This window comes from Meleagris gallopavo, chromosome 10 (genome assembly GCF_000146605.3).
Source record: "Meleagris gallopavo isolate NT-WF06-2002-E0010 breed Aviagen turkey brand Nicholas breeding stock chromosome 10, Turkey_5.1, whole genome shotgun sequence".
NCBI classification, from domain to species: Eukaryota; Metazoa; Chordata; class Aves; order Galliformes; family Phasianidae; genus Meleagris; species Meleagris gallopavo.
This window is the reverse complement of record NC_015020.2, coordinates 2,247,707-2,275,576: the sequence shown is the minus strand read 5'-3', so window position 1 is coordinate 2,275,576 and position 27,870 is coordinate 2,247,707. Positions and strand designations below refer to the sequence as shown.

The 27,870-nt window shown below is 40.3% G+C and overlaps 1 protein-coding gene across 1 annotated transcript; it reads right to left on the bottom strand.

The window, feature by feature from the left end:
- On the bottom strand, positions 1-27,597 carry EDEM3 (ER degradation enhancing alpha-mannosidase like protein 3). The gene is made up of 20 exons (XM_031554944.1): positions 27,561-27,597; positions 26,946-27,064; positions 23,558-23,658; positions 21,245-21,284; positions 19,792-19,904; positions 18,964-19,117; positions 17,862-17,996; positions 16,572-16,677; positions 15,916-16,013; positions 14,750-14,875; positions 14,128-14,211; positions 12,940-13,023; positions 12,296-12,420; positions 11,118-11,283; positions 8,273-8,427; positions 7,355-7,508; positions 6,578-6,772; positions 5,665-5,830; positions 5,027-5,212; positions 1-3,512 (listed from the first exon to the last, which is right to left on the bottom strand). The coding sequence occupies exons 1-20, from the start codon at positions 27,595-27,597 to the stop codon at positions 3,106-3,108; spliced, it is 2,751 nt and encodes a 916-aa protein (XP_031410804.1). The 3' UTR covers positions 1-3,105.
- Between the last annotated feature and the right edge of the window lie 273 nt (positions 27,598-27,870).

Genomic DNA, 27,870 nt, shown 5'->3' with positions numbered 1-27,870 from the left:
TTTGACCAGAATATTTACATTTTATTAAATCTTTACAATCAGCAGTTATAATCAAGTACACAATTATGTACACAGATTATATACATTTTAGCCCAACCTTTTACATCACAGTACATCGTTGCCCTTAGAAATATTGTATATGCTTACCACCAGACAGTGAAACCCAACAGAAGTGTTACAGCACCTGTTAGTAGACATCTTCCATAAGAAAATATACGGCTGTAAATCGGGCTGGCTAAAAAGAAAAAAATCCTATAAAATCTGAACATACAATATTTCATTCACAGAATGTTTCTCTATGTTCTGAGTGACGGCTCTGCACGCCACGGCCCGTTTCTAACTTCTCACCAAATGCTTTTCCATGAGCAATGCCTTCAAGAGGAGGAGAAAAAGCTGGGCTCTGGCTTTAAATTCTTTGAGAAACAACACGTGTAAACAATTAAGAATATTCCTCTAATATCAAATTGGCTAATCTGAATTACATGGCACGGAGTAAGCATGGCTCCAGCCAGGATTCCTGAATTCAGTGTTCAATGCTCTACAGACCAATGTGCAATACCCAAAACGAAGGGCAACTGCTGATGAACAATGGATGGGCAGTGCTCCACCTGGAGCAGACAACCCAGAAAGAACACTTAGTCTCCAAAAGATGATTAAAAAAATAAAATACATTCTTTTTGCTTTTTAAGATGAGAGTGACAGAAAACCGAACTACTTTCAGCATGATACGAGAAGGTCAACTAATGCCACCTCCTCCCAAGGAAACACCAAATGAAAACAACCTGAATTGAACTGCCCCCTCACCCTTTCTGCTTTCCCAAGAGGTCGCTTCCACTGACCAGGTCTGTACACCTCCCCTGCACCGCTGCAGCTCTCGTGGTCACCTCCAAGCAGAACAGAACAAAAGCACAGCCCTGGAGGAGGGAGGTGATGGGCACCTGCAGATGGCCACCACCAGGCACACCCACACCCTGCACCACGTCCAGGGAAAGGGCTGTTTGCTGCTTTGGCCATGGGTGTGCTTGTGGTGCCAAGGGAAGCTCAGCTTTTAGGAAAATTTTACTACTACGCCTAAATTTTCTGCAGGTTAAAAAAGACACACCACCGTAAGCTCGCATTGCAACACTGACAGTCTTAATCAACACCACGATCAGAGGACCTCTATACCTAGAAAATATAACCCTGCTTCCCCCAGAAGAACTACCCAGCATGAAGGTGCAGTCCACGCTAGAGAGCGCTGAGAACAGCAGCGTCTGCTGTGGCACGGGCAGGCAGAGCACCGTGGGATGACACCCAGCCTGCTGCTGTGCTCACAGCTCCACTAACAAAGGGCACTTATGGCTCCTATGGTCCGACCCTTCCACGAAGAAACCCACGTCACAACAACAAAAATACCCACATAAATACAAAATCCCCCAGCTGAAAAACCTCGGCTGCTGCAAGCACTCGGCTCAAACCTCCACACAGTTATTTGTGCAAAGGAATAACTACACTGGAAAGCTGATTTATTTTAAAAGGATGCTTATTCACTCTTCTGCTACCTCTTCGTTTCCTCCTCCAAATCACCTCCTCCTCCAATGATTTAACGTTATCATTCAATTTACGTACATGGTTCTGACTGCCATGCTCCCAAAAGGTGCCTGGGCACTTGCAGCTCCTGAAAGCAGTGTCGTCACATACACATGTATACAGCGTTTGCCCGGGATTTCCATTCATACTGTACAGGAGTATACAGAAATAAATACAGTATGGCTGTACTAATAACAGTTGCATATTCAGCACGCATAATTTCACCAGCTAAAAGAAAGGTGCACTTCAGACTGGGACTTTTTTTTCTTTAAAATATCGTAAGGACCAATACAAACCTTCATTTCTAGTCTGGCGCAGCGTACAGGCAGTGTTCATTTATTTTCTAATATAAAACAATTCTTTGAGCCACGACTCTCTAAAAGCAGTTTATATAAATCAGCTGAATGACCTTTTGGCAGTTTCTTTGGACACAGGACATCTCGGTTGTCTCAATAACCCCGCTTTCATTGCGGTAAGGGGGATAACAACCAGGACTCACCTGGGACATGCTCCCAAAGCCCAGAGCAGCACAGCAGCCATCCTCACTGCCCGACAGCCCCCACTGCTGCACTGCACTGGCCTCACTGCCCGAAGCATCATGCTACAGAAGTTGCTGTTAAAAGTAAAACTTGGGAAAAAGGAAGATTTTTGTTACAACGGATCTAATTCTGCTTAGTGTGCATTCAGGGAATACTGCCAGGTGAAACTGTGCCTCGGGTAGGTTGGGTTTTCCAACCTGCAGGGCTCAACGTTTGCCCCAATCTCTTTACCTTCAACTCACATGCAACTTTCATAGCACACCCTCAATCTTAACTTGGAAGCCCCAAAGGAACCAGGCCATCCTCGTTCCCTGACAGCACCTGCTTACAAAGCACACTGCCTTTGGTTTGTGCAGCTTCACCAGCTGGAATTTAAGCAGGAGAAAAAGCTCACAGGCCACCTCGGTCATTCTTCACGCAGAGATGGAAGGAGCAATGAGCAATGCCACTGTGTCTCGGTGCAATATGCCAGAACAAAACCAAACTGCTTCTACCTGTGTCTTACAGATGCAGCAACTGGAGACATCGCTTCACCTGCTGCTAGCAAGGAAGGCCTTCAGAGCAAGGGGGGGTCAGGGAAACCAGGCACAATTCCGCTCCCAGCAGGGCAGCAGCCATCCTGCTGCCTCCAGGTGCTCCTGCTGGTGGCTGCTGAATGGTGCTGGCAGCCCCACGTGCTCAACTTGTGCCTCCCAGAGGCCGAGGCAGCATCACTTCTGGGCACCTGGCAGGCAGAAGTCGGCTCTTTCCCTGAGCAAACCTCCTGGGATACAGCACCGCGCAGTGGGGCCACACGAATGCTTCAATTGCACATTCCCACTTTTAAACAGGAAAAATTAAAACAAAGAGCGCGTGCTGGATTTCTATGATAATTTCCAGGTGAAACCTGGTTGCTCATCACAATACTGAATATGTTTTCTAGTTCTCAGTTATCAGGCCTCACTTCTACCCAAAGAGTTCTCCATTTGTTTACTAGCAAATAAGTTATTACTACAAGTCATAGTTCATCCTTTTCCATCATTTCAAATGCTTCTATATCTTCATTCCAGTCTGCTAATATGGATTCCATAGGTTGAACTCTATTGTCCCAGTTAACTTTGGAGTCTGACTCTGTCTCAGTCTGCTGTTCCTGAGGCTGCTCATCCCCTTGTGTGCATGCTGGCTCTGAAGCATCAGCCTCACCAGGTCCAGGGATGGAGGAATCCTGATCTGAAGTGGAAATGCTGTCACTGTCTGCCTGAGCAGGAGATAAGGAATCAGGGTCAGAAATGTCAGAGCTTTCCCCTTCTTCAGGCTCCTCGCTGACTGTGCCAACATCCTGAGATGCTGAAGAAGCTTCTTCTGAATTTTGTTTGTGTGAATCATTTTCAGATAATTTCTGGTCCATATTCTCCATTTCCAAGTCTTTGAAAGAGGAGAAAAAAGAAAACATATTTTGAAAAATACAGGAAGGCAGCATTCTACTGTGTAATTCAAAAGCAAAGTTACTTCCTTTGACCTTATTCCTCAAGAAGTGCAAACTTTCTGTTGACAGGAAAACTATTAAGGAACACATATTACAGAGGCAGGGGACGGAAAACATTTAATCACTACAGAGGACAAGTAATCTGGCGAGGCTGGTTTTAGAGCCTCAAACTTGAATCACAATTTCCAGACAAGCGCTAGCTGTCACCCTTCAGACTTAGCAAATACTCCAGTATCTGCCTAATGCCAGGCCTCCAGACACTCCTAGGCCCACCAGGATCACATATCCACGGCAGTGAGAGATGCACTTAGGCTTGCTAAACTGAATTGCAAGAGCCAAAGCCTCCCTCCTCACATCCCCATTCGCAGCAACTAACGCTGATGTCCCTAGTGCTGATTTAGTTTGCAACTTTACAGCAGCTGCTTGAATCCAACCACACAAATTTCTTTGGGGCTTAATGTTTGCAACTAGTATCCAGGATGCTAATATTGCAAGCCCCCAAGGGAGTTTAACTGCATATGTCATTTTAATACAGGATACTTACTGCTATCAATAATGTAGTTTGGAATCGTTTTACCTTTAAAGATTGTTGCTGGGATTCCAAACGAAAGCACAAGGAAGGGGGAAGAAGCACATATGTATTACAAACTCTCAAATGCAGAACTATTTTTGCATTTAGTATTTTGTTATATTAGCCTGACCACAGTTATGAACAAGAGGAATTTGTAGCAGCTATCAAAAAACCATCCTGTAGCTTTCAAAGCATCTCCTCTACAAATGTGCAGAAAATTAATGCTGCTCCCAGCTTACCTGCATCAATAAAGCAGTGCTACCAGGAAGGCTTTCAAATGGAAAGCCTAGAAATTTCTGCCATATGCAAACATTTCAATTTGAAAGGTATTAACTTGTAATTTTCTAGTATTACTCGCAGACAAATCGCAAAACATCTGAGGTCAGCAGCCTTATTTCTCATGATAACCTCTGAAAAGTGGCTAGACAGCCAAAATAATTGTAGTAGCTGTCTTTTTCTTTCTGGGTACCAAGGATGTCACTGGGGAGTTTGATAAGTGAGAGGCACTTACAATGTAGGGCACTGGAAACACTTGCACTATTTCTGATACTACTTCAAAGCAGATCATGACAAAAAGGGTTCAAAAGGAATCTGGAGGACTGCACTGTCTCATTATTCAAACTGACACTTAACTTATGAACAGCATTTCTGGATGTGAACACTAACTCAGGGGGGCAAGGCCAGGGAGGAAGGCACGACAACACATTTCTGATAACGGCTTTCATATGATAAAACTAACAGTAAGGTCAGACAGAAAACTGACGTTACCAAAGAACACATTTACACCTTTGGGTAGCAACAGAAATAACTACTGTACATCTCACATTGGGCTGTGGCACAGACAGAACCTAAATCTGCATTAAAAAAAGCCTTTAATCTTACCTCTATCTTTTGCTTTGTCAGAAAGGAGCACCTCCACAGCCTCATACTCCCTGATTGCATCCAGTATAATATTTCCTTCCTTGTTGAAGAGGAAGAGCATGGGGATTGTGATATCATCTGTATTCTTTCCATCACCGGCCATTTGGAAGAGAGGAGCTGTGTCACTGCTGCTTCCCTCGTTGTCATCTAGCCAGACATACACAAAGACAAAGCAGCACACCCCTCTGTTAGACACACAGGCTACAGCCTTCGAGTAGCTTCATACTGCACAGCCAGCTGGGAGGGCACCAGGCAGAAAATGGGAAACTGGTTGCAAAAAGCCAGTTTTTGTACTCTGTTCCCCTAGCATTTTTTCCATTTATTTTGTACTTCAAGTTTTCCCCAGTCTTCACTGTTTTAAGACCCAATGATCCTTAGAATAACAACTTTTGAGCTGCAAAACCAGTGGCAATCACCCACTATGATTTGTTCATGCACAACCAGACATAAACAAAACATTTCTTTATCCCCTGAAAACACAGTTTCTGTGCTGAAGTACCACCATCTCAGTGAGCTTAACAGCCTTGTCAGCTTTCCAGTATCTTCAAGTGTGTAAAACACAGGTTACATTTACACATATAAATTAAAGCTTTATTTACCAATAACAATGCCTCCTATTGCTCCAGCTTTTTGAATGTTTCGTGCCTTTTCAGCAAACATACACTGGCCTCTTTGCATCAGGGCAATTTTCTCTTTCACTGCCTCAGGATTAGTGATCTCTGAGCATCCATTATACGGCTTAATGGTTGCAACAAATCCTCTTGTCTGCGTGGAAAAACAAAACCAAAAACAAAACGAGAATTAGAGAAGTAGGTTCAAGCTTGCAAAAGATTCCTAAGCATTTTATTTCCTTCAGTTAATCTAATGCATTAAGTGTCCTCAGACAGCACAGGCAATCTTCCCCTGGAGCTAAGAAACAAAGAATGGCCACGTGAAAACCTAACTCTTAAAACCCAGCATGTTTTGTCTGTACCTGCGAACTGCTGTCTCTGGAAAACTGTATGCTGTGAACCAATAGTCTTGAGACTCACCTGTTGGGCTGCACCATACCCTGTGGAACTCCCAGGATTTTCCTACTGCTTTCAATAGCAACTGTTGCCTCTCTGACAATTTTCTTCTTCTTTCTACATACAGCCCTTAATGGAAGCTCGTGTAACAGCAACTCACTCCAACTCTAAAAGGGCTTCTGCAAAGCCACGGCTGACATGGCAGGAAAATCAGCCCTTAAAACTGAATACCTCTTGAGAAACACAATGCAGATTATATGAATGTGTTTCAAAGTCGTACTGCATATGTGTACTAAATCCTAAATCATGACTGATGACTTGGAGTGGACCAATAAGCCACTCATCTAAAAGACTCTGTTCTGTCATTGCACTGTCCTGTCATTTTAACCTTTCATTACCTTCTAGCTGGCCACCCTGAAATACTCATAACTTCAATACCAAAACATTTCAGCTTAAGCAATAAGGAAAGTATCAGAAAGCTACAATCACATACATTCTTACATACCCCTGATTTGTGTTTAGATAAATCCATCCCAAATTGTGCTGGTCCAGCAGTCAAGACCACCCTACCGAAAAATGGGTGGGAAACTATCTGAACAGCACGAGGAGGTAGCTGCTGCTCTTTCTGCTGCTGACTGGAGAGTTCAATCATTTCCTGCATGAACCGTAAGCCATCTTCAGCATCAAGTGAACTTGCTGCCTAAGTTGTTAAAAAAAATAAAGTTTCTCCATAAGTGCTTGATGAGCTTGGGGGAAAAAAAACCTGAAATTAGCTTTGCTTGGCCCACCATTTACATTACATACACCGGTATTTCAATGGTTCAGAAAAATGCTGTTTTTATATCGTTTTCCTAACAAAACAATGCTACTGGCAAACATTTAGTGCTACCCAGACTTTAAGACACAGACTGGAGGCTCCTGGCACTCATTCCCCAGTTTGACTTCTCAGCATCTTAATAATGCATCCATAATGCAGATTAAAAATGTATTAGCAAGCAGGTCTCAAACAGAAAGAGATCTCTCACTCTGAAAACCTCATGCTTTAGGTAAATTGCAATTAGCTATGTTAATTTGACATGAAGTGCCTCCACCCAATTTAATAGAAGATTAAGTGTTACTGAGGCAAGACTTTAACAGCCATAAACCTGCTAAATGCAGCTGCACATCCACCTCACATGCCCTCTTTCCAGTCAGGCTGTCCCTCCTGAGCCTCTAAGTTTTAAATAACACAGCCAGCATGATTTTACCAGAAGTTTTCAGAAGAGGTACTGTTGGGTCTTACTTGCACTGCATGCTGCACTAATTGCACTCTTCCATCTTTAAGATGAATCAAACTGACTCCCATCTTCTTCAGTATCTCCAAATGCTCAGGATTACTGGCCATGAAGTCTCTGGCTCTCAGTGGTGGCTTTGGTCCACTTCCCAAGCTCTCTTCCCTGATAAAAAGATATTTTTAAAAAAGCATTAAAAATCAGATTATTCTTGAACCATAAACTCTCACACAACCTGCCCAAGTTACGCCTACCACTGCACTACTGGAGTTCTCTGGAATAAAGTAAAGCACAAATTTCAACAGACAGCAACTTCTCAGCCTTTTTTCAAAGCTGCTTATATCCTTGATGATTTTCTGCTGCAAAAAAGAACATGCGATGTTGACAGTAAGAACCTACCATATGCTGCCTCTCATTCTTACATAGTCTGCCTAACTGTAAAACTGATTAAAAACAGTTTTCCTGTTACGCAGTTTTACTTATTAAGTATAAATATCAAAGAGGGGGTCATAACAATAAGGTTTCTCAATTTTAACAGACTGCCCTAAACTCCTCACAGTATATGCAATGATGTATGGCAGCACTATTTTCTTGCTATGGAAATAAGTACTCAAGAGACTACAGAAATTCCTTTACAAATCATAGAGATGCATTTCCTGGCTATGGTAATACCTGGGCTACAATTCCCACTTGGAGCATATGGCTCACAAAGCTCCTTTTGCTTTGACAGATTCACTAACTCCTGATGGAAATGAACAAAGCATTGTTGAAGAAGTCAGAAAAAACAGATCCAGTTTTTCCCATAGCCAGAAGGAATGCAAACTCTAGCACAGCAAGCTCCAATACACCTCAAGTTTTCCCTCCCGTGCCTATTAGATGCTGCTCTAGTCACTGCTATCTTAACAAAAGACAGAAGACATTCATCTTACGCTCTTGAAATACTCCTAGGACAGCTCTTATCCACCACATTTTTCAAAGGCTCACGAATACTCTGAGCAAACATTGGGTCATTTGGGAAGAGGATCTGAGTGTTCGGACAGGTCCAGTCAAAGTTGCTGTCATCCAGCTCTGTGTATTCTGTAGTCTGAAACAGAAGATGCATTTTAATTGGTGATCTGCAAGTTACATTTTTATGAGAAGGTGATCAACAAACAGACCTACCCTTGAGTCATCTGTGTACTCAGGACACAGAGCAGCCGAATGCAATAATCACCTTGTTACCACAAAGAGGAATACATAATTCTTCCATGCTTCTTCATGCAATGGAAAAGTTACCAGTGACCCACAAACCCTTTGGGGGATAAGTACATCAGTTCTAATTTGTGACTTGCCAGTCTTGCATCCAGTTTCTAGAATTTGTTTTTGGCAGAAACAGTTTATGACCAACCAGCAAACTGGACTCCTAATGCTGCTCATGACAGCTCGTGTCCATCCCCTTGGTGCTTTAGACAAAGCAATTACAACTTCATTTGGTGCTGCCTGATTCTGTCTCAACCAGCTGCAGTCTTCAGTAATTCTTGCTTCATATTACCAAGACAGTCTCACCTCTCCCTTGAGTAAAAAGACACTCTAAATAATATTGCAGGAGAATGACTTCATTCATAAAATAATACTCGTGTATCATGAAGCTTAAACAGGTTTATATAGAAAGAAAACAAGAGTCTTCTTGAAAACCTTCATATGAACAAAATGCTCTCCTCCTCAGGAGTGATAGAGGCTTGCAGGCCTGTGAAGGGGCAAGGATTAATCTCTATTGTCAGAGCTGCTGTCAGATCAGGAGTTAACATTTGCGTAAGTTACTGTTTCATAATTTGAAATCATGTGAATCATCTGAAGTGGAAGATCCAGAGACATGTTTAGTCTTCTCTTAGTTTTGCATTGGATAACTGGATAAGTTAACTTTTCTGTTTAAAATTAAAGGTAGTATTTATTTACTTAAAAAAGGCCCTATTTACAACATATTTAATTAAAACCAAATATTTAGAGGTTTCCTCAAAAACAAGACCTAAAAGGCTATTAGCTGACTGGAATAAATACTTTAAAGTAGCTATCTTCTTAATGTGATGAAGGCATCTCTAAAGAAAGAAGGCCTGTAACACTCTGCAAGTTCCAGCACACTCGGATATGACCTCTCCCGTTTATGAGAAAAAAAACACAAGCAGGATACTGGGTTGCTACCACCAATTATCTCACAGGCACTTCGAATCAGTAGCACTATGTCTACATTAAAAATAAATTTACACATTCGTTTTTTTCCTTTTTTTTTTTTAACCCGTTGAGATAAATTCATATTAAAATCAAACACCTTCACAGCCTCTCAGTCATTCTTCTGGATCGTTATGCCAGCTCCCTCAGCACTTGTGCACCCCGCTGGAGCCCAGGGACATAGGAACACAGCTTGCTGAGGTATTCCCAGGCCTGATCCTCTTCCACAAGGGTGTGTTTCATGCAAGTTGTCAAGGCCATTTTCTGCATTATCTTACTTTTGTGTCATATTTGTAGCTTAGACTTAAAACTTAAGTGAACTGCATTAGGATAAGTCTCTCTATTCTCTTCTTTGTCCTTTCACTGAACATTTCCTGTTCTCAAACCACTATAGAAGGTAAGCCAGCACGGTTTGTGGGAATGCTGAGCATCTCAGAAATAACCATCTTCTCATGCTGGGGATGAAAGCTGTGTAAAACTGTCTTTCAGATCCTTCAAAGAACTCTGTGCACAGTTTGAAAAATGCTGATCACACCAATCAACAAAAAATTAAAAAAGGAAAAAAATGAAGTTACACTACAGGTGCTGAAAGAGTTCAGTAACACACAGGGTCCCTTTTAAATCCATCTGAAATTCCTTTACCCCTCCTTTCCAAAACTCAAAAGATAAGAGATGATAAATGTTCACACACGTAACACTTCAAAGACAGTATCAAAGAGAGTAGGATCTCCAGCCTTAAAAAACAACAAATCAACTCCATGACCCATGAAATGTATTACCAACACTGGATGTTATAAGCAACTCATTCAGAAAGTTTTCACTTCAAGTATCATAAGACAGTGTTTACTAAAATAAAGGAATTCATATCCCCAAAGCCCTACGCACCCTCCTGCTCATTTTCTCTCTCATTGCTTTGGCTTACCAGTCGTATTTTAATCCTGCAAGATTAACTATATCACCTTACTGGACAGAGGAATCAAAGAGAAGATTTTCTATGACTCTTCATGGCACAATTTGAATATCACAGGGCATTTTGGAAGGCAGAGTTGATTTATAAATCCATTTACATTCTTAAATGTACACAACAGAGGTAGATCAGAGGGACTGGAATAATTTAACATCTCAGAAGCTGTAACTGCATCTTGTCAAACTAAATTTGCAGCAGATTCAGAAAAAAGAACTTTGAAAATGTGCAGCCTGTGTAATAAAAGAACTTAGCAACATTGCTACAATTTCAGAAAATTAAAAGAAAATAGATACAGAGAAAAAAAGATTATATTGCATTGTTTTAGAACTTATACAGCCGGAGAGAGGAACCAATTCCTTTGAAATACTGCTAATATTCCGCAACTTTTTTCTCAAGACTCCATGGTGCAGAATCTGACTATGGGAATATATTTCATGCACGTGTGCCTGTCACTGCTCACATAATGAAACAGTTCACATTGAACAGAGTGCCACAAAGAGTGAAGTACAAATTACTATTTCTATTTCATTTCCTCTCTCTCAAAAAAAGGGAACTGCTCCAAAGTACGACTAGAACTGATGGAAACCTGAGTTGTTACTTACTGTATTCTTTTTAGAGATGGTTTGGTTTGTGGTGGAAAGCCAGAGTGGTAATAGATGAGCTTCTGTAGTGAATATATAATCTTCTATGTCAAATATCATGTCTTCCTTATCAGCAAACAGCAGGTAAAGATATTTAAACATCTCAGCCAGAAAGAAAGAGTCCATTCTATAGAAACAAAACAAAACAAAGGTCCTTTTAGAAGATATGCATTGCTCTAATCTGTCAGTTAAAAAAAACACCTCATTTTGCTCCATCCCTGAAGGCTTCGTGACTATTGTTATGGAACTTTAATCCACCTGAATTCCTTTCACTTCAAATGAAACTAAGTTCAATGTGCTGAATCAATTAATGCTCACCAAAAGATGGCACTATAGCAAAAACAAATAAGTCTCTCTTACAAACTTCTATTTTTGAAGTATATTTCATTTGAAATGAAGCAATCCATTACCCCAAGCCTAATGAAAGTGTGCTTGAAATGAAAGGCTATTAAACAATATTCTCATGTATCTGAATAAAACTACTGAAATAGTTTACAGATTTTCATCAAAATTGATAACTAATTCTGAAATTATCAATCATAGAACTGTTCAGAGCTCCTCAGTTCAAAAACACATGGATATCCTAGGAGGAGTCCAGCAGAGGGCCACAAAGATGACGAAGGGCCTGGGGCATCTCCTGTACCAAGAAAGGCTGAGCAACCTGGGTCTGTTCAGCCTGGGGAAAAGACTGAGAGGGAATCTGATCAGTGCTGATAAATACCTAAAGGGGCATGGGAGGCAAAAAGATGAGGCCAGGCTCTTTTCAGTGGTGTTTACTGATAGAACAAGGAGCAATGGACTAAAACTTGAACAAAGGAAGTTCATGTTAGTACAAAACAAGAACTTCTTTACAGTCAGGGTGACGGAGCACTGGAGCACACTGCCCAGAGAGTTGTGGAGTCTCCTATGGAGGTATTTGAGACCCATCTGGATGCCCACCTGTGTGACCTATTGTAGGAACTCGCTTTAGCTGCTGTGGGATTGGACTCGATCTCCTGAGGTACCTTCCACCCCTCAGATTCTGTGTAATGGCTTGGGTTGGAAGGGACCTCAATGAGAGATTTGCCTGTTTTCAGAAAGTAATTAATTCAATTTCATCAGAAAGATAACTAGATTTTCAAATAAACAGATGTTTTCACCTGTCTTCATGGCTTCCTGTACGAACGTCCTTCATTGCAGCAAACCCACAAGGCACTCTTGCGTACTTGTTTAGGTTTTCAATGAGTGTTTTTCCTACTTCTAGATAGTAAGGATCCCCTGTAGCCTAATAAAACAGCAGAAAACAAACAGGTGCACTCAGACTTATCACACAATTAGCAGTTTTTATTTTACTAGCAGTAATATTATTTCCATAGCTTCCTGGACACCAGTAAGGCCTAATTTCTCAGCAGTACTCAAAAGTCACAAAGGGGACCTCAGACATGTTGTCATTTTTTGCAGATATGCACACAAGCACATGAAAATGCTTACAGAAGTCCAGGGCATTAGTCACAGCTCTGTAAATTACAAAGTAGTTTTTGTACTCAAGTCTCTAGATGATCCCTGAGAAAGCTCAAGAAACACTAAATAACTTTAAAAGTATGGTCTTTTGATATAATGCCTTTCTTTTTTAATTCCAGGCATATAAAACAACATTTCTAGAACAGTGTTTGATACCAATAATGCTTCCACCTGGAAGTCTTACAGAATAGCCTGGAGACAGGCTACTCATTCTGTAACTGAAACAAAGCACCAGCAAAACCCTCAGTGCAACCAAAAGTCAGAAGAATGAAAGTGACTTTACCTTATACAGGAAGTAAGTGCTCTCAGCAAATTCAGGCCTTAAAGGATGCTGAGCCCAGTGAACTCTGAAGTCTGTTGTGAAAGCCTGAGGAAAACCCCCCCGAAAAACCCCCAAAAATAAATGGTCAGAAATAAATTCAAGAATAAAACCACACACCAGTTTCTTCTGACATCCACCTGAACAGTACTACAACAACTACAGTGCACCAGTGGAGGACCAAAGGCCCAGTATCAACCTCAGGACACCACAGGAACCTCCATTCATTTACTACACTTCAGGTCAAAACCTAACACAGCGCTGTAGCACATTTAGCACAAATGAGATTAAGCTGTGCCAGCACTGGAATCCTGACACCATCCAGCCTCTTGAGAGTGCAGTCCTGTAGGGCTGTCAGGAGGCGAGAGGAGCCAGCTGAGAGTTTGTGCTCCAGTCCCAGGAGGGAGCACGCAGCCTCCGATCTCCTCCAGCTGCAAAAGCACACTGCTGCAATCCAGGCAGAGAAGCCTGATGCAGGGCTGTCACAGAGACCAAGCAGAGCTGACAAATACCATATCTGCAGCTACACCTACCACCTGACACTTCCACTACATTAAAGTGTCATTTCAGACTGACAGACTGTAAGCAATTGTTTCTAACATAAGAAATGCCAGAGACCAGAAGGCAGTTACCTGAAAGTTTCCCATTCTATGCATTCACTCTTAATATCCACTGCCATTTCTGTGACAGATTACATTAATTACTAGCTCATACTAGGGTTTAAACAATGCCTTTGCTATAGGGTATGGCATATTGGCTTAAACACCAGTAAGAGATCTTCCAAAATCTCCTTTCTAAGTAGAAAGCACTGCAAAAACATCTTTAGCATTAATGCCATTATGTTACCAAGCAGCTACAACCACATGTGTTTATATAAACTATGCAAATTGAAATGAGACAAAGTCAATTTTGAAAGGCTGAAACGCAAAGTCTCAGCAATTATTAATCATTATTACCATGTTAATTACAGCCTAGCTAAATGACAATATTTCATCTTCAAAACAGCTGTCATTAGAACTGTAAATTGCATAAGAATGTCGTGGAAGTCAGCCTCTGATTTTAACGACACGAAACCTACTGCTGCTTCAAATGGATAGCTGACACTGTTCAAATTAACAATTAATTTATATGATCAAATCCCAATCACCTTACCTCAGGAAGAAAGTTATGCTTCTTTATAACTTGATACAGCATCTCGTGAGTTTCAATAGCAGGTCTAATATCACCCTTCAATACCTAAAGTTCAGTAACAAAATTGACACCAACTTACCACACATACAAATAATATTTGAAGTTAGGGACACTCACACTGCACACCAATTCCTACATTTGCAGCAGATACACACTATAAACATTACCCTCTTTCATTCTAAGACATTGATAATCCATAAGAAGTTTTTAAGCACATCACTGAGCTCAGGAAGACTGCCTGCATAGAAAAAGGATCTTTACCACTTTCAGACAACTGTGGTGGAAACGTGATTCAGCTTGTCTTAAGGATGTAACTAGCAGACAAACTAGAAAGTTTGTCTCTAGACTACTAAAAAGGCAATTTAATTCAAGTGCCTTCAGGAGTGAAGGATGAGAATCATATGGACGTGCTTTTCTTGATGCACATCAATTTGCACCATAGCATAGAAATCGAGTACAGAAATCTCAATTCAGTGTTTTTGAAAACCAAATGACAAAGCTTGACTTGCTCATTATATATCCAGTCTATTTAATTGTACCCTTCTGATTAAAATTAATCTGTACATGGGTTTTTAAATATTACCTGCAATCCTGGGAAGAAAGCCAGCAAAGAGTCCATCCAGGTCCTAGCATTTAGCATTGGCTTATGAATATGGACATCAAGAAGGAGAGGTGGTTGGCTAATGTATTTCATTATGGCATCATAGTGCTGACAAATAACAGGAAAATAACAAGCTTATATTATCAACACACTTTAAAAGACAGATTTATATAAACAACCCTATGGCATTCCGTGTCAAGGGAAGGACAAGTACAACACTCCCAATCATTACTGCATTTGGCAATGCCTATTAGTTTCAAGTTTTGCAAGCAAAACAGGTAGCAGGTATTGCAATGCTCCACAGTGCAATTCAAGTCACATTTCCCAAGTAACATATGCAGAAAGGGCTACTCAGCAGCCAAGTCATAAACAAGTAGCTAACACAATTAGAGTTGGATATAAGGAATAAACTTGTTCTCAGAAAGAGCAGTGAGGCACTGGCAGAGGCTGCTCAGGGGGGTGGTGGGGTCACCATCCCTGGAAGTGTTTAAGGAAAGGGTAGATGTGGTACTGAAGGCCATGGCTTAGAGGGCAATATTGATGGCAGCTGGACTAAATGGTCTTAGAGGTCTTTTCCAAACTGAATGGTTCTATGATTTTAAGATAAAAAAATGTTTTTATTGAATATTGCTATTTTCAAAAGAAGGAATATTCTTATGAAAGAATGATGCTGATGGAGTTACTGAATAACCTTGCAAATTTAGGAATTTAAGTAAATATACTTAAATGTGTGCTGGTCCTTAAGATCTGCAACACAACGAAAAATTTGGGTTTTGATTTTCAGATTTTGTTGCTCCAGAACAGAAAGAAGTTGTAGCATGATTTGTAACACAAAGCCTCACTGCTTTAAAGAAATCTTTTCAGTATTATACCAGCCATGACAATCTTGAAATACAGATTCTCCTGCACTGGAAAACTGTCCAGAAGATCCCTACCTTCATTAGCTGGGGTTACAGTAGCTGCTGAGGGGATAAATCAACCCAGATTAGCACAAACTCATTGAAAAGAGCTGGCACTACAGACATCAGAAGTCACAAAAATTCTGCTAAAGATCACAGACTAACAGATGACTTACAATACAGATGACTGACAACAGTCTTAAATTAGCCAGAACAGGAGGAACAACCCTGAGCAAGGTGTTAACTTACCGTGTTAAATCTTTCCAGGAAACTGTCATCTCCCAACAAGACGTAGGCTTTTAATAAATATTCATAATATGAATCTATTCCTGCTCCAACTCCACTATCTGGAAGCAGTAGAAAATCAAAACTTGGTTTGACTTTAAGTAGCTACAAGAGTACTTTCACATAACTTCATTTTGATTTCAAAGACACTTTCAGTAAAAGTTGTCTGTAACTAGAATGAAGGGGTGGATGGATGCAGATATACAATGCTGTATGCCTACAGTAAGACTCTGCAATACCAATAACATAATAACACAGACATGCATTTAAGCTGGCTGTGCTTCTTTCCCCTTATGAAAAGTTTTCTACTGAGTGCCATATACAACCACAGTCCTATTTGTATTTTCACTGTTTGTTTATAGCAGGACCTCTGAAAGTACATCCCAAGGCATTCCTATCTCAGCATTAAAGTGAATCAGAGAACACCCTTGAAACAAAGAAAATTAGTTTCTCAACCGAAGTACGCTTTCAGAGGAAAGTCAGGCCTCAGTTCAGCAGGTTTATCTTGCTCCAAGTGCCCATCCCATTAACTTTTTAAAACAGTCTATATAAACAGAGGGGGGGGAAATTGTCAACATACCACCTGCTCTCACCAAGCCTGGACTCAGAGTAGCACTCACCTTTGCGGACCCAGTCTCCTGTGTGAATATTAATTGTAACACCCACCAAATTGCTGCTGCGCTGCCTCTTTTCCCAAATGAAGTCAAGAGCTTTCCGTGCATATTCCTGCAGCAACAGAACATTGTTAAAGGAAATTACAGAAGAAAATAGATAAAGACTGTTATTGTCTACTGAAATTAAGATGCTGTGAACTATTGAGATGTTTCATGTCTCACAGAATTGTAAAACTCAGTACAATACTGCATGTACTTAAGTAGCAGCATGTTCAGTCCACGTTCAATGCAAGTAATTACACCAGGCCCATACTGAAAGATCACAGATCTGGATTTGAAAGAGCCTGCCTTCTTTAGAATAAAAACACCACCCATAACCTTAAAAAATATCATTTAGCTTTCTGCTGACATCAAACCCCTGGTTAGGTGTTGTACAGCTTCACTGGGGCTGTACTTATTGAAGCACTTCTAAAAATACACTCTAATGTACAGCACAAAACCATAATACTGATGGTCTTATGATTTCTGCTCTTCATTAAAAGGGACATATTGTTGTTTTACTATTTTAATCTTTCCTCTTTGTGACAGGGAAAACAGAAAAAAAATATTGTTAAGACAAAGTCTAACCCAAAATTTCAGAACAGCGTTTTCTTACCATACTAAAAACCTCATTATCATCTGCAGTGACTGCTTAGTATTCTTGGACTCACTGAATCTCTCAAGAGACTATAATTCAACCTGAGCAAGAGGTGTTTACTAACTACCAAACAGTAAATCTCAACCAAATGGCAAACATTTAAAACAAGTGAGCATATTATCTAGACAGGTACTAAGAGACAGTTCAAAGAAGGGCAGCGCACAAATGCCTGCAGAATGCTGATTGCTAGCAGGATACGTGGCAGAAATATCACAAGAGTGATTAATTTTCCCTTTTAAGTTGCATTTTCAGATACAAATACCTCACGGACCTTCAAAAAAAGGGTCACTTTTCCTGTTGCTTGCCCTGACCTCTCTATCTTAAAACTACGTAAATAACATCCTCTTGCTAGAGTCTTCAGGTTGTTTGTTGCTTAATTCTGTATTATTGTAACTGCTTTCAAACAAAATCACTTCCTTTAAGCTATCAAGAAAGTCAAATAAACACTGTTAGAAAAAAAAACCTAAAACACAAACCTGAATGCATGAAGACCTTTTCTGCAGAACCCTTAAGATATGCACCCATCCCAAATTATAAAAATGTAACAAAGCAAATGAGTACCTAATCCCCCCAAAACCAAGAGATCAAAACAAGCAAACCTCAAATATAGATGTTCCTGTGAATCGGCTTAAAGCTGCAAACTCAAGGATCAAGGTACCTGCACAAGCTGTGCAGGTATCAGTCTCTGTTCCTGTTCGTGCTTCTGGATGTCTCACACCAAACTTTAAATTAACCTAAAGAAAAGCAGAGATTGCTACCTTTATTTTTACTAGCTGCAAGAATTTACACCTGTGTAGAAAGAATTCACATTCCCGTCTGTAGAGCAACTAGATCCACACATTTTCCAAGACAAAAAAGACCACACCCCCCACCTTCAATTTTGCTCTGCTTCACCACGTTCTGCCACTTCAAACACACACAAAATCATCCAGAACAAAGACAAAAATGCCCAAAGATCTGTGGTGTGGTTCACTGGACATTTGATTAAAGAATACCATCCTGTCAATCAAGTCCTAGCAATTTATTTACCTGAAAACCCAAACTCAGACCATCAGAAGTGCTCCTGGAATTAAGCTCTGCAAACATTTCAGTACTCCTGCTTGCAGGGGGTACCAGCAGATGGACCTGCTTTTGTACCAGGCATGTTCAAGGGAGGGTCACCACACCAAAATGTTGAGAAACACCAAACGTTTTGCAACAGACTTTTCCAAGTAGAAAAACGTTGATTCACTGCACCTGAATCTGTCATTCAAAGAATGCGTACCATGCTTTGTTTGAATATGACAGATATTTTGTTCAGTGAATGTTTTTAATTACAGCTTCCCAGTTACATTTGCCCTCTTAAAGATCAGATGCTGACTATGAAGTCGAACCAGTTCTATGTTCACAGGTTAATTTCTCACCGGCTGAGAGATACGTGCAAAAACAAGAATTACTCTCAGCTACTTGCTAGTGGCTAGAGGAGCAAGAAATCAGCAGACAGCAATGAGACAATATTTCTGTGCTCATTATTTACACACAACAGTGTGTATCAGAACTGCCAGAGCTGGAAGTTTGGGGGTTCAAAGCACCTAAAGCTGTTTTTTTTCCCCCCCCGTATCCTTAATACACGTGCAAGAGATTGCAGAAATTGAGATTAAAACCAAACAACAGATTTTGCTTATGGAAGTATCTCTGAACTGCAGAACGCACAGAACTTACTCTTGGGTAAGGGAGACCACTAGTGGTGTTAAAGGCAGGTAAAAGCTTGTAGCCCAGCTCCTTCGCCATGTGCAGAAGTTCGCCATTGTACCACTGCATGTATTCACCTTTGTCTTTCAGCATAATTGCCACTGAATGCCCACCAAGGAGACCACTAAAAACAAGAGAAAACATCCACAGCTCAGTAGGTACATCCATCTAAACAGCAGTGCAGCAGTTTCTGTGATGCGGATGACTACATAAATAACTGGGCTATGATCACAATTTTCAGGAAGGCAACCACCACCAAGAAGAGCTGTCAGTATTTTAAGAGCAATTCTTATTGTTTAGGACTCTCCCAAGCTACAGATGAATCACCAATTCATCCACAGCTGACAGCTAGCACCTCTCACTGCACATAGCTTAGAGCTGACCTACTTTGATCAGGAAGTTGGAGTGGAGACCCCCACGGGTCCCTTCCAATAGGAAATAGCTTCCTATCCTAAGTCCAGAAATAGCATTGAAATGCTCTATTAAACCAAGTATTGAGCAGTGCAATCTTTATGACTGTTTCATTACAACAGAACACTGCTCCTTCAGCACACATAGGTTCTTTTTAATCAAAGAAGCTGTGCCTGCAGCAGTCAGACCGGGTCAGCTTGATTCAGTACCACTGCATTGATTCCTGCCTAGCATTTTAAAACCTTCCTTAGGGCAAGTGTTGAATTATGCTAACTGACAAAGGAACAACTATTCTAAATGAGGTGACACAGCATAGACGAACGCCTTAAGGACATTTAACTAAAAATAAGATTTGTAAAGAACTCTGAAAACGTGAAAGTTACTCACCCAAGGACTCTTATGTTGGTTTCAAAGACAGATACAACTATGTCGTTATCTAAATTAACATCTTTTATTACTTTTTTTACAGCCTCTTCAAACTCTTTGGTTTTATTTAACACCTGGAATACAAACATAACCAAGAGTTTAGGTTCCAACGCAGCTTTATGCAGTCATACAGCGTGGAAGAACAAGAGCAACAGTTTAATAAGGAAAGCATTTCAGATGCCCTACATTGGTATTCTGGTCGTGTTCTGATACAGTGTTAACAGACATTACTACTATTGCTTTTCTAAGGAGATAGAAGAAAGCAAATGAAAGCATTATGCAAAGAACAAAGAATAAAGAATGTACCTTAACTATTACCCAGTTGTTTGTGTGTTCCTCTATTCCACAGCATAACTGCAGTGCACCAGGGTGCACCGACAATGCAAGCAGACTGGGCTGTTCCACTGCCTCCAGTTAACAGAAGCTTCCTATCTAAGCCACATCCCAAGCTCAGTGAATTGTCCCCTCAGCCTTTTTCCTCCCAGCAGTGTTCTCCTTTTGCCTGAAGGAATGCTCCAGCATTCCTACAGGTTTGCTTTCACACTGACTTTTCTAATCTGTCTTCAAGAACTTTGTGACTTATCCAATTCATTACCGTTAAGTGCCTTTAAATCCAGCAAGTATTAATCCTGCCCTAAGACAAGAAAAGAATAAAATCCCATAATCCGAGAGTCACAGACTCTGCATTTTCAACATTTGTGATTCAGGGACAGCCAAAGGTCATCTCACAGCAGTCATGAGGAGAGAAGAGCTGTCGAAAGATGAGCATTACATGAGTCACACATCAAGCCAGTGCAGTCAGGATTTTCAGAGCTTTAAATTTCTTTGCTGGGAGATGTGAATGGCCAAAAATGATCCCTAGTTTCCAAAATCTATTTTATGACTACAAGATATATCAAAAAGGGACTGAAGTGTAATGGAAAGTACTATATTGACAATTGGCATCTTTCAGGAAGAGGCTGTGGCAACACTTCCTGGCACACGTGCCCAGGGTGCACTTCTTAAATATGCATTTAAGTCCCTGCAAATTCATCCACAAAACATGTACGTGCAATTTAAGAAAACCACCTCAGTAGGTAGTAGAGGTACTCACCTCTTAGTAAGAATTACTTGAAGCTATAACTGATAAAAAAAACTTGCTTACATTTTTGTTAAGACAGAGCCCGAGAAAGGATAAAGCATCAGTGAAATACAGAAGAAGTGTTCTAGTATTCTTGCAATGAATTCTGACAACCACCATCACAGCACTTGGAAGTTCCACAGCAGTGGCCACTTCCAACAGATGGCTAAAGATGACAGGTGATGAAGATGTATATATCTTTTCTTTTTTAAACAAAACAAATCTAAAGTTAGGTCTGAACACCAGAAGACAGTATTTTTGTTCTTCCCAAGTTTACCAATAAATCAAACCTACCACAAGAGTGTCCAAGGTATCAATCAAGGTCAAGGAGAACCTATGAAATAAGATGTAAAATGGATTCATTATAAACCTGTGCAGTTAAAAACTAGGTCATTTAATAGCAATTTTAAAAGCAGTAACATGGAAGTGAAGATTATAAAGATTCCTTTATTTACTGCAAAGCTTTCAAAGCTACTGTAAGCATTTTTATTTCTTTTCTCCAATAAAACCTATTGAAAAGAGACCCAACATTGTTCAAAGTTCATTTCAACCTCTTCCCCCACCTTTCCTTTTTAAAAAGAATGGTGACTTACTAAGTAATAAAAAGATTTATTTATTTGGAAAGATCAAAAAGTCACTCCAAACTCTTTTGCTCCAATCAGAAACCGTTCCATACAGCTATTTCAGGAAAAACTGCTGTTTGCTGCAATCACAGTGTTTGACTCAGTAATGAAAGAATAAAGAAAACATTATTTTGTTCTGTAACTTTGCAAGGCTTTTAAGGGACACGTGGTACCCAACTGCAGTAGGATGCACTGTTTGCAAAAGGAGTATTGCAACAAGACTTGTCTTAATCCCTTATTCTTCTCTGGGCCTGTTTAGTGCACGCCAAGTTGGGTGGATGTTTGGCTAAACACAATGAAGTCATTCTTAAGTTAACAGACAGATAGCACTCGTGGAAAAGAATTCATAGAATATGAAGCAACTGTCTCATCCTGTGATTTCCCTTTGTACAACCACACGACTGTGAAGAATAGTATAGAACACAACTGATGAGCCAGCTGGCAAGAAAAGGTATTATAAAAGAAATCCAATGCCTAAAAATATAGCTGATTATTAGGACCATACAATGGTATGTATGCAGAAATATAAGTATTTGAACCATTCAGTGCAACTACAGGACTGAAAGGCATTTTCACTCAAATGACAGCAAGCTACTATGTAGTAAATAAAGGTCATTAAAAAGAATGGCCAGGTTAAAAATCCAAGTTTTCAACAATTCTTTCTCATCAGCCATCTCTCTCAATACCTCCAAGGTTGATCCATGCAGTTTTAAAGATAGCAGGACTACGTAAGAATCTGTAGAATAAGTTTTGTATGTAATCAAAAATAACCCAAATGACACAATAGCATACAGTGTGTTACCTTAAAGCACTTTGGCTTTGATTAATGCCATTCTGGTGAAGGACACCAATAAAACCATCACCTGCTGCTATTTGTTTTTAAGTATTTGCTTTAGGAACAAAAACTGTCCGCATACAGACAATACTTGTGGGGGAAAAAAAATCTATTAGAAACACTTAGAGAAATTAAATTGTGGCTCTGATCGCTCGATTTAGCTTGGAGAATTTAAAATCTACATTTTGTTGGCTAAAGAATCAGTACTTTATATTACAGTTTATCCTAAGAGAAAAATTATGAAGAACTTCCAGCTCTGAAATGACAGTTTATACTCAGGCAAGGGCCTCAGGCTATCATGCATGTGATGAACATTTGACTAATTATGTTTTCACAGAGCCTTCTACTAGAGAAAGCATTTTAAGTATCACTTATAAGGCCAGCATAATGGATAGCAGCTTACTGTTTTGTGCAGCTGAAAATTAAACCCCTATAAGCCCTATTCAGTAGCTACTTGGTTAGGTTGTGGTTTGACTTTGTGACCTTGAAGGTCCTTTCCAACCTGAGCAATTCTATGATTCTGTGATACATTCACGAACACTACAGCTCTGCTCACTTAGCTCTGCTACAGAAAACACTTGCAGAACATATATATATAAATATATGTATAAATATAAGTGTGTATATATATAAGTATATATGTATATATATATAAGTATATAAATTATCTTTGCATCTTAATACTTATATATATATGCATATATATATGCATACTTATATATATATATGCAAGATAATTATATACTTATATATATACTTATATATAAGTGTGTGTGTATATGTATGTATGTGTGTGTGTGTGTGTGTATATATATATATATATATATAAATTATCTTTGCATCTTAATCAGCAGTCAATTCTCTTTTCCTGCTTAAGGTACAAATCCACATCAGTTAAAATCATGGGAGAAATGGAAAAGCCATTTCTGCCTAACTGGAAGAAGTTAAACAACTACGGGTTTTTTTCCCAATAGCTTTTTTTTCCCCCTCATAGGAGAACTTTTGAAACAAATTACTGATCTGCATGTCCCCAGTTGTCAACAAATAATAGTCTGGGCACGCCAGCTGAACAGCCAAGCGTTACAGGTTGCAAGCTGTATGTAGATTCCTAGAGGTGTAGATGTGGCAGTAAGTGTTTCAAACACTGACTTTCCCAGGGCATCATCCACGTCCCCACGACTTGGCTCCTGACCCCGCACCCGTCCACGACAAGTTAAAGGCATGAGTTCATCAGCTGGATAGGCATGATCCTGCAGGGAAACAAGGGAAGATAGTTTGAACTGTTACAGCCATCCCAGTAAATCTTCAGAGCTTGCTAAAAGGAAGTCCAGTTCTGTTGTACTTCATTAAAAAACAATAAATTGCAGAGCTGAACAGAGCAACAGGACCTCACTCTCCAACCTCCCAAAGAAGTCTGCAACAACCAACAGCACAGACAAAAAATACCAAGACCCGCAACTCACCACTAATCTGGATTAACAGTTGTGTTTTTAGAAACAAGGTGCATACAAAAATTATTACATTTCTTAGGCAGAAATTATCTTAAAGATGAGCTGAAGAACTGGTACTAATGCAGGCTTTGTCAAGGAACTGGTATTTCATGGACAAATCAGAGGGAGTCAGACCTCAAAGTCACTTTGGGAACTTTTCCAGGTGAATCTAAGTGACTCAGGGTCACAATCAGTGACTGATACGAGAACTCACTTGGAAGGTAAAACAGTACATTAAGTCACTACACAAAGCAGAACAAAAGGTAACATTCAGAAGAAGCTTCATAAGAACCAAGTTCATTAAAAGCTTCATCCAGTTGAAGAGCAGGACACTGCTACAGATGTGTAGGAAAAGCAAAGGCTACTCCCATTCTTTCAGAAAAGCACCCTACAGAGCAGGCAGCAGTGTGATGTGACTTCCTGGCACCGAGGCAGAAGTAACAGCAGGGCACCATTCAACTAAGCCAGGCACACTGCATAAACCCCTGTTCATGCTTTGAGTTGCTGTAAGCCTTGTAGGTTTAAGCTGCCACCAAAATAGGATATCTCATGAAGTGCACGTAAATATGAAATTCATCACTGTGCAGCAGGAGAGGTTTACTGAAAAACTGCAAGAGGGGCCAATAACGTTCAGAAAGATGAATCTTAAACAGACCTAATTAAAAAAAAGCACATACACAAGGAATTACTTCTGCATTAGAAGTCCTACACTGGCGACAGAGGCCACTTGATGCCATCAGGAAATTGGCACTGCACCTTTTTACGGCCTGAGTAACTAACCAGGACAGGTTAAAAAAAAAGTTAAATTATTGCAGCTGAAACTGCACGTAAACATATTCTAAATCTATCCAAATATACATTTAAAAAAAAAACAACCTACATTCAAACATGAAATAGAAAGGCAAAGGAAAAGCAGTCTTCTATAAATAAGCAGCTCTTACAGCAACTTCTTTGAAACTGACGGTTTGTTTCCCCATCTACTACCCGGGTATTTGGGTCCTTGCACAACTCTTTGTTCTCCTCAAGCACAGTTACAAAAGCCAGAATCTAGATCATGTTTTCTCAGATGTTTTTCTGAATATCTGTGCAAAGTGTTCAGAAAAAACAGACTGAAGGAGGACATGGCAAAAGTTAAAACAAGTTAAGATCACCGGCTTAAGTTATGGAAAAAAAATGGTGATAATAAAAGGAGAAAGTAGGCTTTAGTCTACATCATAAGGAACAAGGAACCAGAAGTGTTTGGGAGAACAGAATCACGTAGACTATCTAGAACAGGAAAAGGCTGTCATAGCAAGTGATCCCCAGCTTTTAACTTGTCCCCTTCAAGTAACCTCAAAGGGAGGAGACTGACATGAAATACAAAATATGGCACATGCTTCAATCAGCATCCTTCAGGGGATTACTGTACAAACACAGCTCCACGGATACTCTGGAATTGCAGCACAATCTGATAGGAGGGACGATCACGTTTCCTAAGTGAGGACAGTGTGTTCAGTGCAGCATGGCACTTGGATAAAGAAAAAAGACATACTGCTCCTGGTGCTGCACCTACAACATGGAGGGCATGCAAATATCAATTTTCAGTCTTCCAGCAAACTCAATTCTACAACACTTATTAATAGAAACAGAAAAGCAAAGCTTTTCAGCTGGTTGTTTCAGAAGCAGATGCAAAAATACACTATTTTCTTGCTGTAGGAATCAAGTTCGACACCCTAATCTTTTCCTCAGCTTTGAACAAACAAGCCAACTTCTGTTTGTTCAGCGCTCCAGCCTACAAGGCAAGTAAATATCCTTTTGGCTTCAGAGTATCCAGGATGGCTGAAGTCATTCCTCTCCTTAATTAGAACTTTTCTTGCTTCAGATGTGGCAAGACACGTACCAGCTCCCAGCTTATCACAGCCAACAGGAGGAGCACAGAGCCCCACTACAGCCATACACATTTTTGTCCAATCTGACCAAGTACCTAACAGTTTTTCCTTCAGAATGTGGTTAGAAAATCAAGCCAACTGACTTGAACAGACCCAGAACTGGCTACAAATCATCGCCAAAAAGCCTGACACTAACTGAACTGCTAAGGTGCCCAAAAGCAAGAGTTCATGTTAAGAAGGGAACTGCAACTCATGAAAATACTCTTGCTTGGCTTTCTACACGATAATTCAATGCCACTCATAATGTATATACACTTTTAATTGACGAGCTTTTAAGCTTCCCTATGTTTTAAAGAGTAAAGTCATGATACAGATGTTGGGACACGTGGCACGATACTGACACGTCTGTCCTGCAGGAACAGGTGCAACTGAAAAGAGAGGTTTCTACCACAGCCACAAAGAACACAAGAATTGCTTTGCTAAATTCAGGAAGAACACATATTTTATATTAGCCACATGTACAACTTCTCCTCAGTAATGTATTACCTCAGAGCATGTTTAAAAATAATTCACTTGAGAAAGTGCACCAAGTAATTCTTCACTCCTGAACACATCTAACCTAAGCTAACCTATTTCAAAGTTGATTAGATTGCAAACTGGCTCTGCATACTGAGAGCATGAAGACATCTGCTCAGAAAATCACAAGCCATATGAGAAGAAACCAAAGCAAGCGTGGCTCGCTGTCATATGACAGTCACATCCTCAGAAGAGCAGAGAATGCATAGATTAGACATCAAATTCTCTTTTTTCCTGCTCTGTTCTACAAAGCGTACTTGTTTGTACAAGAACTACCAAAGTGCATCTAACATACTTTCCTTTACAAGAAGTATTTGACTTAGTTTGTACCCACAAAATAAACAGGAACCACCCAAACTCTCCAGGATCAGATGACTACAGAGTTCCCAGCTACCAATCTGTAACTCTTCTGATATCTCTCTTCCTGAGTAAATCTGTTCAGCCTTTTCTGAAGGGCATACAGATGCTCTTCTTTATTTTAGCTTTGCTTTTCCCAATACCCTCCTGATGCACCTGTAGAACATCATGTACTGGAGGTGGCTTTCTTTCCCAGGTCAGCCATAAGAATTAAAAAAATAAGAAGCAAACAGGTATTTTCCTTACCATATAATTGCTATATGCGTGGTCAAACATTTCCAGCACTTGGTTTCTAAAAAACAAAGCAAGGGGAGAAAAAAAAAAAGCATTAGTGGTCTGCTCCACAATGTCCTTTAATATGCCATCTTAGAGCAGCAAGATGTAATACGTTCTGCATCTGAGTTCCAGCTACAGCTATTATAGCACCACACTCTATTCAAGTAAAAGCAATGAGGCAAAATAGTTTCTCCTAATTCGGCTACTGCTCAAGCTTTTCTTCACCAAACTTGAAGTATTTCACATGAGGACTCTCTTTCAGCCCCCTGTGCTTCCTCTTAAGCAGCTGTAGGTGTGTCACCATACATGAAAACTGGAGATGGGACACATTCCTGGCTCAGCAACAGCCAGCACAGTTACACTCTTCTCGTAATCATCCACACTAAAACCAACTGACACAGAAATTCCTGTCCATGATTCAGATAAGTTACGAGGTACTTCCTTGCGTTAGGGGCCTTGGCAGGCATATGGTAAAGAAGATCCTTGTAGACGCATTTTACACGTTAGAAAAGCAGTCAATGTGAGAAACGCTGCCATACAAAGCAGTGTTGTTTCTCAGAGAGACAGCTCTGCTTCCAACCATACCTGTTAGACAAAGGAGCCCTGCAAGGCAAAAGGGCATGCTGATTCCCTAAGCTAACACCTACATCATTCACAACCTCCGCTGATAAGACCAAACACAAAAGAGACAAGAATTATGGTCTAAATTACTGATTTAATTCAGTGAGCTGAAGCTGAGCCATAATTTCCACTCCCTCGGTGCATTAAGCCACTGGAAGCACGGATGGGACTCCAGTTCCCAGTGCTTCAGGGACCACATCTTGCTGGGACCTCTACTGCAGCCTGAGCCCAGCACATAGCGCTGCTCTGTGATTCAGTGCCCAGAAAGCTGTTC

Excerpts from the sequence above, each read along its gene's own strand:
- EDEM3 (XM_031554944.1), bottom strand. The coding sequence starts at position 27,597 with ATGCCCTTTTGCCTTGCAGGGCTCCTTTGTCTAACAG. Across the intron at positions 19,905-21,244 it reads ATACCTTGGACACTCTTGTG|GTGTTAAATAAAACCAAAGA; the intron begins GTAGGTTTGATT and ends TTTGTATTCCAG. Across the intron at positions 14,212-14,749 it reads CTTTCTTCCCAGGATTGCAG|GTATTGAAGGGTGATATTAG; the intron begins GTAATATTTAAA and ends ACTGAACTTTAG.